The 16,174-nt window shown below is 42.5% G+C and overlaps 1 protein-coding gene across 2 annotated transcripts; it reads left to right on the top strand.

Annotated features, from left to right (window-relative positions):
- The first annotated feature begins 235 nt into the window (after nucleotides 1–235).
- Nucleotides 236–10,947, top strand: LOC132401146 (zinc finger protein 239-like). Of its 2 annotated transcripts, none has more exons than XM_059983039.1 (3): nucleotides 236–368; nucleotides 3,891–6,645; nucleotides 9,216–10,947. In XM_059983039.1, the coding sequence occupies exon 2, from the start codon at nucleotides 4,362–4,364 to the stop codon at nucleotides 5,460–5,462; it is 1,101 nt and encodes a 366-aa protein (XP_059839022.1). In that variant the 5' UTR covers nucleotides 236–368; nucleotides 3,891–4,361; the 3' UTR covers nucleotides 5,463–6,645; nucleotides 9,216–10,947. The 2 variants fall into 2 exon arrangements, with proteins under 2 accessions (XP_059839022.1, XP_059839023.1); XM_059983040.1 differs by having other exon boundaries at nucleotides 248–641.
- The last annotated feature ends 5,227 nt before the right edge of the window (nucleotides 10,948–16,174 follow it).

Here is a 16,174-nt window from a genome sequence, read left to right as displayed (position 1 = left end):
TCCGTTTCCGTCACAGATTGTTTTCCTGAGAACGCAGGACGCTCAATATATTATTAAGTGTGTAAATAAATTAGATGGTCAGTTTTTTTTCTCTCAGGGTAGAGGATGCATGTTGATATTTCAGGCCGAGGCCTGAGTTGCTCCAGCATTTTGTGTTAGTTGCTCCCAACAGCGCAGAGATTCACATTTCACCGTCAGTGACCAAGCGATCAACTGCGCAGGCGTAAGGGGCGCAACACTTACCCGGAATTGCGCATGCGCAAGGCTCAGCGGACAAACGGCTCTGGTGAATCGGTTGCACGCAGAAGCAGGGCTGTGGTTTGGGGATCCAACAGTACTGGTGTCGGTACCGCGGCGAAGGGAAAACTGTGAGTTCCGGTAATATGGTGGCCTCGCAAATTCGGGACAATCTCGGTCTTTTCCCTCTCTATCAGCCCCACCTCCCTATTCGGACTCCACTACGATTTCTGCTGATCTGTAATGGCGGCGGCGCCATTTCTACCGCGCGTGCGCATTACTGGAAGCGTGACGGATAGATGGGTATCCTATTCGTGAGGATTTCTGGGTAAAGAGGCAGTCATGGCTGACCTTTTACCGCTTTCCGCACCAGTCCGTTTTATATCGTTCCGATTTAATCTTCAGTGAGTAATCTTATCTTCCAGTCACTGAAACTGCCAGTTAGTGCTGTATGGAGAAATAGAACAAAATCCTTCCATGAGCTTTAGAACATAGAAGTGTGCGGCACAGGAACAGGCCATTCTGCCCACATTATCGTGCAGAACCAGCGAGATAGCAAATCAAAGTCACCTAAATCCATAAGACCATAAGCAAACGAGCAGAAGTCGGCAATTCGGCCCATCGAGTCTGCTTCTCCATTTTATTATGAGCCATCCATTCTCCACATTTAGTCCCACTCCCCGGCCTTCTCACCATAACTTTTGATGCCCTGGCTACTCAGATGTCTGTTAATCTCTGCCTTAAATACACCCAATGACCTCCATTGCCGCCCGTGGCAACAAATTCCATAGATTCACCACCCTCTGGCTAAAAAAATTTCTTCGCATCTCTGTTCTGAATGGGCGCCCTTCAATCCTTAAGTCATGCCCTCTTGTACAAGACTCTTCCCCCCCCCCCCCCACCATGGGAAACAACTTTGCCACCTCCACTCTGTCCATGCCTTTCAACATCCAAAATGTTTCTATGAGGTCCCCCCTCATTCTACTAAACTCCAAGGAGTACAGACCAAGAGCGGTCAAACGTTCCACATATGTTAACCCTGTCATTCCCATAATCATTCTAGTGAACCTTCTCTGAACCCGCTCCAATGCCAGCACATCCTTTCTTAAATGACCCTTAAAACTGCACACAGTTCCTCCTACATCATGTCCATCCTCCTTGTTTCTATGTGTGCATCCAAACTTCTCTTAAAAGCCTCTAATGTATTTGTCTCTACCACCATACTGGGCAGTGCCTTCCAGGCATCCATGACTCTGAGTAAAAAACTTACCCCTCCCCCTTAATCTATCCACTCTCACCATCAATGCATGCCCTCCGCTATTTGACATTTCAACCCTGGGAAACACATAGCCTCTGTCCAGTCTATCTATGCCTCTCATAATCTTATAAAGATGTATCAAATCCCTCTCAGCCTCCAGCATTCCAGAGAAACCAACCCAAGTTTATCCAGCCACTTGTGATAGCACATGCTTTCTGAACCAGGCGTGTCCTGTTGAACTACTTTTCCATCCTCTCCAAAGCCTTAACATTATCCTAAAGTTGACTGACCAGAACTGTACCCCAGATGTGGCCAAAAGTTGCAGCATAAAAGCAAGCATTCCATAAGCCTTCTTAACCACTTTGTCAACCTGTGAAGACACTTTCAGGAACCTATGAACTTGGATTCCAAGATCTCCCTCCCACGAGGCCCTGGAGATTAACCCAACTTACTACCCATTTGGAGGCCCAAAACTTCCTCTTCCTTGACCTCTGAAACTCTGAACATATTTATACAGTTGACATTGATCTTCTGGTCCTTCCAATCCTTTTCCTTAGGAAATACTGAAAGTACTCGTTAAGTACCTCACTCACGTTTTCTGCATCCAAGCAAATACTCCCTCCTTTATCCTTGAGCGGTCACACCTCTCCCAGGTTATCCTTTTGTTCTTGATGTATGTATAGAGTGAAAAAGGATCTAGTACTTTACTGGTGTATATGATGAACATGTTCTTCTTCGGCTTCCAGGTATCGATCTTAACTGACATTTTGATGACAAACTCTGCCATCTTTATCAGGAATGATGCAAGGCATGTTTAGTCCAGTTATATATATATATATACTCCTATTGTCTGTCCCTCCTGACTGGTTAGTCCTTATCCAATCAGCTTTCCGCTGTCCCACCTTATTTACATTGAATTTGAGTTTTTTCTTAAGAGTGAGACCTCCGTCTTTGTTAAAATTCTTTTTTGCTATTTTTATTTCAATAGCTTGCTTCACTAGGTCCTGTTATGCCCCTCCTGTTATTGATTTAGTTTTAGTTCTGGAGAAAATCATCTTTGCTCTATCTTCTCTTACTGAATTGAATGATATTTATTGTCATTATACATAGGTATAATGAAGCTGTTTGGCTTCCTCTCAGGCAATTAAGTAAAGCAGTAGATAAAAATAAGACAGTAATAGAAAAACAGTATTAAATAGATAAGTAGCAGAAAGTAAGTTGCAGCAGCACCAGAATATCACAGTAATGCACAAAGTACCATTAGTGCAAGTATTTGAGCCCTTGTGTGTGTATGTGTGTGCTCACAGTTTCAGTCATTGTTCTGTGGGAGTGGTGTGATGGAGGCCACAGTTCTGGGGTAGAAGTTGTTCCTCAGTCTATTTGTTCTGGCTTTTAGTCTCCAAAACTTTTTGCTGGACAGCAGTGGGCCAGACAGGGAGAGGCCGGGGTGTGTGGTGTCTCTGGTTATGCTGCTTGCATTCCTCTTGCGTCGGCTGGAGTAGACGGTGTCCAGTCCTGGGAGCTCTATCCTGACAATTCACTGGGCCGCCTTCACCACGCGATGCAGGTCTTGTCGCCAGCTGGCGTACCAAACTGTGACACTGTTGGTCAGGATGGTTTCAGTTGTGCCTTTGTAGAAGTTGAGCAACAGGTTTTGTGGGAGTTTGGCCTGTTTAAGCTTTCTGAGGAAGGAGAGTCTTTGTTGTGTCTTTTTTACAAGCAGCGAGGTGTTGGTAGTCCATGTCAGTGAGGTGTTGGTGGTCCATGTCAGTGAGGTGTTGATGGTCCATGTCAGTGAGGTGTTGGTGGTCCATGTCAGTGAGGTGTTGGTGGTCCATGTCAGCTGTTTTGACAACATTCTGGACCTTTCTACTTACGAGAACGTGTTTTACCCCATTCTCTCTGGGTACATAATGACATCAAACACCTTTGTTGTGGATAACAAATGACCTGTAGCTTTCACATCACAAAAGTGATACATCTCAATATTCATTGAAATTGCTGTTGATGAGTTCACCACTGTCAATCACGTGAGGGAGAGGAGGTCAGAATAACTAGAAACTGTCCAGATCAGCCATGTAATATCATGTGTTCTTTGTAGTGCTGTGGGACATGACCAGAACTTGAAAAATACTAATGGAGGCAGACTTAGCCAAGTCACAGGTTGAAGATGGGCAGAAATGGCCCATTCTGATACAGACAGAAAAAAATTCAGGGAATTTGATGATCAGTCCAGACGACTGATCTCTGCCCAGTTAGAAGAGGAGGAGGTGTTCCTTCAATGTGGGTTGAACTTCGCTGTTACAGTGTGATGTCAGAGCTCACCATAGAGACTAAAATTATCACATCTAAAATTCTGTCCTTCACCCATTGATGTCTTTTATAAATCTTACAGGGTGAGAAATGGCGAAGAATTTGTGAACAGGAATCTCAAACTCGAGCACCTCAGGTTTGCTGCCTCCGCAGATTTTAAGGAGTGACCATATATTTCCTCTGTTACACCAATATATTTATTGTGATCCTTGGAGATGAAGAATTATCTCATTCCAGCTGAGAATGTGCTCTGTGACTGAGATGAATTTTGCTGTTGTGACTCAGTGAAATCCACTAGAACTGACGTGCTGAGAACACTAGGTCTTCAACTGCATTGATTGTACAAGGGAGTCACTATGTCAATCATCTGACTTAATGAATTGCTAGAGAATTGACAGTAGGGAAATATCATTCTCAGGAACTCACTCAATTATCTGACCAACTGTCTCACTGTTCAGTTCACCTTAGAGAAAGGCTGTTCAGCTCAGAATTTGGGAAGGAATTCATTCAGTCATCTGACCTACTGACACACCAATCAATTCACACTGGGAAAATGCCGTTTACTTGCTCAGACTGTGGGAAGGGATTTCCACGGTCATGTCAACTGAAGCTACATCAACGAGTTCACGCTAGTAAGAAACAATTCACCTGCTCAGACTGTGGGAAGGGATTCAATTCAGCATCTCAGCTGAAGGAACATGAGCGAGTTCATACTGGGGAGAGGCCATTTACCTGCTCAGACTGTGGAAAGGGATTCACTTTCTCATCCAACTTACATAGACATCGGCGAGTTCACACTGGGGAGAAACCATTCATCTGCTCAGATTGTGGGAAGAGATTCACTCGCCCATCTCACCTGCAGACACATCGATCAGTTCACACCGGGGAGAAACCATTCACCTGTTCAGACTGTGGGAAAAGATTCACTCAGTCGTCTGACTTTCTCAGACACCAGTCAGTTCATACTGGGGAGTGGTTGTTCACCTGCTCAAATTGTGGGAAAGGATTCAGTCGGTTATCTCAACTGAAAATACATCAGCGAGTTCACACTGGGGAGAGGCCATTCACCTGCTCAGTCTGTGGGAAGCAATTCACTTGGTCATCTCACCTGTACAGACACCAGCGAGTTCACACTGGAGAGAGACCATTCACCTGTTCCGTGTGTGGGAAAGGATTTGCTCGATCATCCCACCTACAGAGACACGAGTCAACTCACAGTATGAAGAAACCATTCACCTGCTCAGACTGTGGAAAGGGATTTTCTCAGTCATCAGACCTACTGACACACCAGTCAGTTCACACGGGACAGTGGTTGTTCACTTGCTCAGATTGTGGAAAAGGATGCACTTCGTCATCTCAACTGAAAGTACATCAGCGTGTGCACACTGGGGAGAAGCCATTCACCTGCTCAGACTGTGGGAAGGGATTCGCTCAGTTATCCACCCTACAGATACACCAGCGAGCTCACACTGGGGAGAAACCATTCACCTGCTCAGACTGTGGTAAGCGATTCACTCAATCATCCAGCCTGCAGACACACTTGAGAGTTCACACTGGTGAGAGGCCGTTCTCCTGCTCTGAATGTAAGAAGCGATTCAGTCGGTCATGTGACCTTACGACACACTACCGAGTTCACAGAGAGGACAAAATTTAAATATGCCTCATGCTGGATATTTAACCATCAACATTGCTGAATCCAGAGACAAATTCAAAAGAGACTGTTGGTGTTGAACTCAGTAATTATTGCTGCTGCTTATCACACCCAGTTCTACACCCTGGCCACTGGAACTGAGAGGAGTTTCTTCTGCTGCTGTTCACCTTTAATCCTTTAATGGAAGTGGAAAATAATTTTCTGGATCTGTGATTAATAAATCAGTTCTATTATAAAATTTGCCTTGGGTTCATGCTGAATTTACAAGTCACCCCATGTACAGTAGGGAGTCATCTTAGTCCAGCTAGACCCTTCCAGTGTTTCTGTTCCATGATAATCCTTTTAAATCCATCCTGCTGTTCTCCTCTCACTCTCCCTTTGGTGATGGGTTCCAGACAGTCTCCACTGTGGGTGAAGAAGTTTTCTGTGTGACTTTCTACAGACTGAAGAAGACAAGCTGACTGCAGTTATGTTTCTCTCTCAGATCTCTTGCCTAACTTTGATAATTACCCTTGTTGGCCAGAAGGGACTACAGTCTACAAATTATTGGATTTGAATGAATCAAGGTCAGTGGAAGTAGACAGAAAGAGCAACAGTCTACAAATCAGTGGATTCAGATGAATCAGGATAGTAGCAGACAATCCAAGTGTCTTTGTTTTCCCCCATTTTGTGAACTCTGAACTGATACTTACTCGGGGATAATCTAATCAGAGCAATTGAATGTGGACATAAGGAGTTTAAAGTGATGACCTGCTGAACCTGAGACCATTCTCAGATAAGTAGCAATTTATTATGTAAAGTGCCAGACCTACCAAAGAAGCAATCTGTAATCAAGTTAAACTGAATGTTTGGGTCAACTCGTTTAATTGGTTTGGACCATTCAGAGTTAAAAGGCACAAATACACAAAGGTGGGAGGGGCATTAACCATGGAACAACATTGGTTGTAGCCCTGGACTAGAGCCAGTAAGAAGGTGACCAAAGTAGGTCAGGTGACCTTGAGCCAATGGGATGGAAATCCATTCATTCAACTGATGAAGGAAACTATAAGAATCTGGAGCTCCAAATGCAAAATGGTGATAACTGTCCAGCAACCAGAGACCAACCATCACAGATGAGGAGGACCCCACAGACACGTGGAGATCGGGACCACAAAGAACACCTGTCCAGCGTAGACTCCTTTACTGGGTAATACCTTTTCTCTTCATTGACTGTTCATGGAGGATCAGGGAATTCCAGTGGATATGCACACAGTTAGCTAGTTTGTGAACCACGTGTTCTTTAGTTGAGACAATAAAGGCTACTTCTTGGTAAATACAGATTCTCTCTGACTCTCTGATCAGTATTACAAGATCCATATAATAAAATTAGCAGCTGGAGGATAAATCTTTCTCTTCGTTTAAGTTGGGCCATGGAGGTAGATAGTTAGCAGATACTAACCCAGATGAAGAATTCAGGAAAATCTGCAAGTTCGAAGGACTTGGATTGTTTTGATTGGAAGGGATTACTCTAAAAGTTTCTGTTGAGGTGGCCACAATATGAGAGGGTTGTCAGTTACCCTGGCTATGAAGGAAAAACTACTGGGCATACCCTTTGGAAAATTGCTCAAAAGAAGCTGATGGACAGGAAGTTTAAATAAGTACTAAAACCAGACACAGTTGGCTGTTTAATTGAGGATTTGATACAATTACCACAGAATGCTAAGGCAGAATGGCACAGATTAGAAATGGAAAAGCAGAAGCCAAGTGAGATAGATTACAACAGGAAATACTAGAAAATTGGCATAAAGCAGAAGCTGACTGAGATAGGTTGAAAGGAGAATACAAAAGGAGGTAGAAAGCTTGAGAGAAAGGGTTACTGATTTACAGGGTCGAAGGAGTATGGGCTTGATGCATATGAACCAGTTTCAGTTGAAATGTGAGAAATTATTGAAAAATGTAAACAAGAGGAAGCCCCCGAACTATCAAAGAGTGAAGTGGAAGGATTAAGGAAACAGTGCAGTGATTTAAAGAAGGCAATGAATGTGACTCCAGAATCAGCACAGGAAAGGAAGAGTAACACTGGCAATCATGCAAAGTGTTTAAAGCAGATAAAAAAGCTGCAGGAAAAACTTGCTGCACAGCGAGGAATAATATATGCTTTTGGATCTGAAAGAGGGGAGGCAGGTGAATGTGGAGATACTGATTGGTATGATGTTACAGATGAAGCTACTAGATAATGGTTTTGATAATCAGGAATTTTTAAATTTTGCCGAGGAACTCTCACCGACACCCTGCCAATGGGAGCACTTTACGTCAGTGAAATTGGGAGGTAGAAGGAACAACAGATATGGATTTAACCAAATATCAGAAGAAAGATAAACAATTCAAACAATTAGTAGAAGGAGCAGGGTCTAAAACATAGACAACGAGTGAGTGTTTGTTAAAGATGAAGTAGTCCTGTATCATCAATGGGGACTCCAGGGATGGGAAAGCACTCTGGAAAAGATAAAGGAAGTGTGCTGGTAGTCTAAGATGAAGGATGACGTAAAGCACTATGTCAAGAAATGCTTGATCTGTGCATCATATAAACCTGACAGAAATGTAAAGAAAGGAGCCCTACAACACACCAGACCAGTGGAAGGGTTTTGGACTAATTTGCAGATACATTATGTTAGTCCCTTACTGCCCACCCCAGGAGGGTACAGATATATTCTGGTAATAATAGAGACCTTTATGGAGTTGGTGGAAGCTTTCCTAGCTAAGACAAGCATAACAAAGGCCTCTGTAAAAATCTTATTGGAAGGATATTCACTCGATGGGGATCAAGGCATCATTTTACAGCCCAGATAATGCAAGATGTCACGGCAGTTTAAGGGATCAAGCAGAGATTTCATACACCCTGTAGACCACAGTCTAGTGGAATTGTGGAAAGAATGAATTGAACACTAAAAAATATGTTGCAAAATTGGTGCAGAAACATGGCAGGTAGTTTTGCCTTGTGCCCTGATGATAATAAGGAATAGAGAGGCATCTTCAACAGGTACACCCTTTATAAGCTCATGACTAGAAGGGATATGAAAGGATTGGAGGATTATTTAGGATTTGATTTGTCAGAATGCGAAATTGATGGGATTGTGTCGGAAAAGTGGCTACAACAATTGGTAGAGACAGTGAAAGAGGCCAATTATGTGGCAGCCCACCAAATAGAAAAAAAAGAAGCAACAAAGTGAAGCCTACTGTGACTCAAAAGTCAGTCTCATAGAATTAAGCCCAGGACAGAGAGTGATGATTCAAATACACCAACCCACCTCATTTTTAAATCCAAGGTTTGCAGGGCTCTGTGAAATTTAAAGACAAAGCAAGTCCTTCAGTGTACAAAAGTAGTACTGACTGTTCCATATAAAAGTGGGTGGCACCATGTCAACCAGCTGAAATTGTTGGGGGAGAAACAAGAATATTATCACCATTGGCACGTAATAATTGTAGCCCTGATTTGGGAGACTTGAGGATAGAACAACTTTTCCAAGAAGGGGTGATTTTCAGTTCCCCCATCCTGAGAACTGGGGGAGCTTTGTCAAAGAAAAGGAAAAGGAAAATATGCTAGTGCTTGTCTCTCCGATCCTGAAATTAAGTTGGAAAAGAAAAATGGGTGCCTTCAGTCCAAAGACAATTGGGAGTCCAGATTGGATGGTCTAGAAAAACAAATCAAAAATATAGACTTAAAATAACTTAAGATTGAAACTTGAAATAAGAAGAAATTACCATTGTGTGTTACAGGTTTAATTCAACGTGGAGAGAATAATGTATCTTGTTGCAATGGAATTAACCCTGACTGGGGCCATGGTCAGTCTTGCTCCAGAGCTATTACACAAACATATCAATGGTGAGGCCATTGCTTGGAGAACATTCAGTGAAAAAAAAATCTACTCAATGGATACGGGTAATGTGGACTAACAAAGAAGAAATGGAGGACTCAAATTTGTATTGTACTGGGGAAGATTGCTTGAAAAAACCTTGGGTATTCCAGAAGGTAAAAAGCTACAATTCCAATGCAATAAAATTCTAGAGGTGGCATTATTCAGTATCCCAGAGGGGATAATCATAAGTTACTGTTTAGGTGCAATTACTCAGTAGCCTTCAGGTAATGATGGCCAAAATAAGATTACAGTTCTGTGGGATCACACTCAAGTGATTATTGAGTGTAGTAGCGATCTATACAAGAGGTATGTCGACTGGGCTGGCCACTCCAAGCATTTCTCAAAAGTTGCTTCTATCATTATAAACTGTCCACAGGAGAGTAGAATGGAGAAGGCTCTAAAGGAGATGGGGAAGTGTTTCTGTCAGGGCCCAGGCCCTTTCCAGGTTTTAAAAAACTGAGAAAAATCTCTACCCCACCCCTTAAGTGATGGAAACTACACCAGAGCCTAAATGTAGTGATAACCAGTGTAATACAAATGGGATAGGATTAGTGCTGGAAGATATGGGGAATTTGTCACTTTGGTACCAGGGTACCAGCATGTGCAGGTAATTTTTAATCTCACTGAAATAATGGTGCTCACCTACCACCATGAAGCAATTTTGGAAGATAGCTAAGCTGTAGTGAATTTAAGTCCGTCAAAAGTAGAAGGGGTAGCAAAAGTCATCACCCTAGACATAGCAGAATTAGAAAGCCAGATACAGTCTCTCCAGCAGAAAATACGAAATATTACTGGAGAAAATTATAAAGATCAGCTACAAACTAATCAGAGTCGTCGAGATGCATCCCAGGTAACCCTTGATGTAGTTAAATTTCTGAAGCCCCTTGTGATGGACATGGACTATGCCTTTAAAAGAGAGAGAGAGAGAAACTGACTGCAGTACTGCTGCCTGCTTCTGGGTTGCTATGGTGAAAGAAGTGGAGTTATATGATAGACAATTGATGTTTACAGATACTTTGCACCATGTTTATGTAATCAAGGTCAGATGACTCTCTCCCAGAGAGAGATAGGTGGAACACCGGTTAAGGCGGCTGGTCAAGGAGAAGGATTCCAGGGACAGAAAAGTCATCGGGTGAAACTTTCGAATGCCCACAAGGGTGGGTTGAGGATCGATCAGTGTCTATCACGGTGTGTAGAAGGGCTGACCCTATGGAGGCTGCCAGTGTGTTTACCCTTACCTGGGTGGTAGTTTTACCTCCAAGACGGTACTCTTTGTGATCAGCTATATTTGGTTAACTCGTCAGTGGATTCGGAGTCTGATGATGGAAGACCAATGGCACCTGTTTATTCGTTCTCCAATTGTGGATTTCACCTTGGCTTACAGATACCTCTCTCTTCCGCCCCACCAACTCTGTGCATTGAACCGAATTTTCTGAAATTACCATCATAAGACTTTAAATCTTGCCACTCGAGCTTGAACAATTTTGGGAATTATATTTACACACATGTATATGCATAACACTGCTAACTTTAGATTTACCTGGTTTAAGTTGCTATATTAAGTAGTTACTAATAAAAAGTGCTTTTTAGCATCAAAACCAGACTCCTGGTGTATTTTTCTGCTGCTGGTTCTTTTAAACCTTTGCGTGTATGTAACATAATTGGGGCTCATCAGGGCTATGATCAAATTTTGTGGGCTTACTCATTGATTATTGATCGATCTGATTGGAGAAATCCCTTCTGATTTGTCTGAGTAGAAGATCAGCAGCAGTAGAGGTTGATAGGTTTCTGGCAAAGCCAGCCCCTGAAGCATTGGATGACGCTAAGAGGGTCCGGCTGTTGGAAATTGCTCAAAAGTTAAAACTTAAGGTGAACACTAAAATGAGGAAGGCTCAGATTTAGACATTAATAGTGGTGTATTACGTGTCCAAGAAAGTGTGTGAGGGAGATGTGTTGGAAATGTTTGCTGAAAATAAACTTACTGAGGCTGAGCTTCAGCTTTAGGTAGAAAAATTCAAGATAGAGGCTGAGGATAGGCAAAGATGGCATGAGTTGCAATTAAAACAGCTCAAGGCTGAAGAGGCAGATCAAAAGAGGCTGTTTGAGCTGGAAAAGATAGATTGCAGCAAGGAGGTCTAGTATTAGACCCTAATGATAGGTTGAGTGCCAGTTGAGAAATTAATTTGTTAGCTCCATTTGAGGAAACAGAAGTTGATAAATATTTCCTGCATTTTGAAAAAGTGGCTCAGAACTGAAAGTGGCCAAAAGAAGATTGGCCTGTTTTGATACAAAGTGTATTTAAGGGTAAAGCCCAACAAGCTTATTCAGCTCTATCACTTGAAGAGGCAGCTGATAGTGATTTCGTTAAAGAGGCTGTGCTCAAGGTTTATGAGTTGGTTCTGGAAGCTTACAAACAAAGGTTTAGGAATTTGAGGAAATCTGTGAACCAGGCTTATGTGGAATTCGCTTATGAAAAGTGTGTGTATTTTGATCTCTGGTGCACCTCTAAAAATGTAAATGATGATATTAACAGCTTGAAAGAGTTGGTTTTGATTGAAGAATTCAAAAAGTGTGTCCCTGATGAGATAGACATATTTAGATGAAAAGGATGCTACCTCTTTGCAGGAGTCTGCTAGACGAGCAGATGAGTATGTTTTAACCCACAAGGTTAAGTTTACCCGAATAAGAACTTCCAAAAGAGTAACACGGATAACCCGCAGGGTAAGCCAGAAATTGGGGACTAGTGACAAAAGTAATTACGAAGGGAAGAAGTCGAGGGAGAAATCTTCCAGTCTTACTTGTTATTGTAAGAAACTGGGTCATATGATGTCTAATTGTTCCATTCTGAAGAAGAGAAAGGAAAAGAAGGCAGTCCCGAATAAGGATGGAGGGTCTGACCGAGTTACGGAGGGAATCGATCATTTCATATCAGATGGGTTTGTGTCCATAAAGGAGGGGTCAACCCCAGTCCCAGTGAGGATCTTTTGAGATACTAGAACTTCTCAGCCCCTTATATTGGACAGTGTTCTGGAGTTTGGTGATGAGACCAAAAACTGGTGAAGTCAATATTGTTAGAGGTATTGGGAAAGGAACTGGTTCCGTGCCTCTGCATAAGGTGATTTTGGAGACCGGATTAGTATCAGGACATGTTAAGATAGGGATAGAACCTGAATTACTGCTGAAGAATGGTTCTTTGTTGTTGGGCCATGACCTTGCAGGTGGTGAAGTTTATCCAGCAGTGCAGCTAGCAAGCAAACCTGCCACTGATGATCCATATGTGGATTCTGATGTTTATCTCCCCTGCACAGTAACCTGAAGTATGACTAAAAGATCTGCCGACGCCAAAAGGAGTTTATAGCAGAACAGAATTGAGATTCTGAGACTGAAGCTGTAAAAGAAACAGCTCTTTCAGATTATCAGATTAAGAAAGTGCCAGTAGGGTATTATATTAAGGATGGAGTATTGATCAGGAAGTGGAGACCACCTACTGTACCTGTGAGTGAGGAATGGGTAATTGTTCACCAATTTGTCGTTCCTAAAGTCTATAGGACTGAGATTTTCACTTTGGCCATAATACGCCTTTAGGTGGACACTTCTTAGTGAAGGAATTTTGCTAGCCTAATTTAAGGAAAGATGTTGTGACCTTATGCAGGACCTGTTGCACTCGTCAAGTTGTTGATGAACCTAACCAGGCCATCCCAGTGGCCCCATTTCAGCCTATACCTGCTTTTGGAGAACCTTTTTCCGGAATCCTAGTGGATTGTGTTGGCCCAGTGCCAAAGACTGCAGCTGGCCATCAGTATTTGTTAACCATTATGTGGACTGCATCTAGGTTTCCTGAAGCAATCCCTCTCAGGAATATTAAGGCTGAAACTGGTGAAAGCCCTCATTAGGTTTTTTATTTTAGCTGGTCTGCCCCGAGAGATTCAATCTGACCAGGGCAATAATTTTACCTCATGAGTATTCCAGCAGATAGTTTATGAACTGGGAGCTAAAGAAATTACATCGTCTGCATAATGGCTGGAATCCCAGGGAACTTTAGAAAGATTTCATTCTACCCTTAAAACAATGATTAAGACATACTATATTAAGAATAGGAAAGACTGGGATGAGGGTGTACATTTGCTCCTGTTTGCTGTAAAGGACTCGTTGGGGGTTTAGTCCATTTGAACTCGTATTTGGTCACAGAGCTAGAGGACCTTTGACCTTGCTCAGAGAACAATGGTCTGATGAGCAAGTGCATGTCAGCTTGCTGAGTTATGTTTTGGAATACGTTAATACGTGATACGTTAATTCACATGAATCTTTATTTACATAGAAACATAGAAAATAGGTGCCGGGGTAGGCCATTCGGCCCTTCGAGCCTGCACCGCCAGTCAGTATGATCATGGCTGATCATCCAACTCAGAACCCTGTTCCTGCTTTCTCTCTATACCCCCGATCCCTTTAGCCACAAGGGCCATATCTAACTTCCTCTTAAATATAGCCAATGAACCGGCCTCAACTGTTTCCTGTGGCAGAGAATTCCACAGATTCACCACTCTCTGTGTGAAGAAGTTTTTCCTCATCTCGGTCCTAAAAGGCTTCCCCTTTATCCTTAAACTGTGACCCCTCATTCTGGACTTCCCCAACATCGGAAACAATCTTCCTGCATCTAGCCTGTCCAATCCCTTTAGAATTTTATATGTTTCAATAAGATCCCCCCTCAATCTTCTAAATTCCAGTGAGTATAAGCCTAGTCGATGCAGTCTTTCTTCATGTGAAAGTCCTGCCATCCCAGGAATCAATCTGGTGAACCTTCTTTGCACTCCCTCTATGGCAAGAATGTCTTTCCTCAGATTAGGGGACCAAAACTGCACACAATACTTTAGGTGCAGTCTCACCAAGTGCAGTAGAACCTCCCTGCTCCTGTACTCAAATCCTTTTGCTATGAATGCCAACATACCATTGGCCTTTTTCACCACCATCTGTACCTGCATGCCCACCTTCAATGACTGGTGTAAAATGACACCCAGGTCTCACTGCACCTCCCCTTTTCCTAATCGGCCACCGTTCAGATAATAATCTGTTTTCCTGTTCAAATTTAACTGACAAAAGTACAAAGAAAAGATTTTCAATAGTTTTACTGACCAACTTAATTGTATTTTGTAAATATACACAAATTTAGAATTTGATGGCTGTAACACACTCAACAAAAGTTGGGACAGGCGCGTTTACCATTGTGTTACATCACCTTTCCTTTTAATAACACTTTTTAATCGTTTTGGAACTGAGGATAATAATTGTAGTAGATTTGCAATTGGAAATTTTGTCCATTCTTGCTTGATATAAGACTTCAGCTGCTCAATAGTCCGTGGTCTCTGTTGTCTGATTCTCCTCTTCATGATGCACCATACATTTTCAATAGGAGATAGATCTGGACTGGCAGCAGGCCAGTCAAGCACACACACTCTGTCTACAAAGCTACGCTGTTGTAGCCCGTACAGAATGTGGTCTTGCATTGTCCTGCTGAAATAAGCATGGACATCCGGGAAAGAGACGTTGCCTTGATGGCAAAATATGTCTCTCTAAAATCCTAATATATGCCTCAGAGTCAATGGTACCTTCACATACATGCAACTCACCCATGCCGAGGGCACTGATGCACCCCCATACCATCACAGATGCTGGCTTTTGTACCTTTCGCTGATAACAATCAGGATGGTCGTTTTCATCTTTGGCACGGAGAACTCGACGCCCGTTTTTTCCAAAAACTAGCTGAAATGTGGACTCATCTGACCACAGCACATGGTTCCACAGTCTTTCGGTCCATCTGAGATGAGCTCGGGCCCAGAGAACTCGCTGGCATTTCTGCACAGAGTTGATGTATGGCTTCCTCCTTGCATAATACAGTTTCAAGTTGCATTTCTGGATGCAGCGACGGACTGTGTTAAGTGACAATGGTTTTTTGAAGTATTCCCGAGCCCAGGTGGCTATAATTGTCACAGTAGCATGACGGTTTCTGAGGCAGTGCCGCCTGAGGGCTCGAAGATCATGCACATTCAGCAGTGGTTTCCGACCTTGCCCTTTACGCACCGAGATTTCTCTGATTTCTCTGAATCTTTTCACAATATTATGTACTGTAGATGTTGAAAGATCTAAATTCTCTGCAATCTTGCTTTGAGAAATGTTCCTTTTGAACTGACTAACAATTCTCTCACGAATTTTGGCACAAAGGAGTGAGCCACGACCCATCCTTGCTTGCAAAGACTGAGCCTTTGATGGACGCTACTTTTATACCCAGTCATGATACCTCACCTGCTAGCAATTAGCCTGCTTCATGTGGAGTCTTCCAAACCGGTGTTACTTGAATATTCTGTGCACTTTTCAATCTTATTTTAACTCTGTCCCAACTTTTGTTGAGTGTGTTGCAGCCATCAAATTCTAAATTTGTGTATATTTACAAAATACAATTAAGTTGGTCAGTAAAACTATTGAAAATCTTTTCTTTGTACTTTCACAGTTAAATAAGGGTTCGCATGAATTAACATATCATAGATTTTTGTTTTTATTGCATTTTGGAAAATATCCCAACTTTTCTGGAAATGGGGTGTGTAGAACCTACAAAGTTCTCAAAATAAAATGAAGGTCTAGTATGTTAAACAAGCTTTACAGCAGACATCACATGGGAGACAAAGTGCTGGTGCTGTTTCCAATGTTGACCAATCTCCTTCAAGCAAAGTTTAGTGGGCCGTGCCAAATAATCTCTAAAATTGATTCTTTGAATTTTTTATTAAAACACCGGACTGTAGAAAGCCTATATAGTACACGTCAATATGA

This window comes from Hypanus sabinus, chromosome 10 (assembly GCF_030144855.1).
Source record: "Hypanus sabinus isolate sHypSab1 chromosome 10, sHypSab1.hap1, whole genome shotgun sequence".
Lineage (NCBI taxonomy): Eukaryota > Metazoa > Chordata > Chondrichthyes > Myliobatiformes > Dasyatidae > Hypanus > Hypanus sabinus.
The sequence above is the reverse complement of the archived record's forward strand: the minus strand, read 5'-3'. Positions and strand labels throughout refer to the sequence as shown.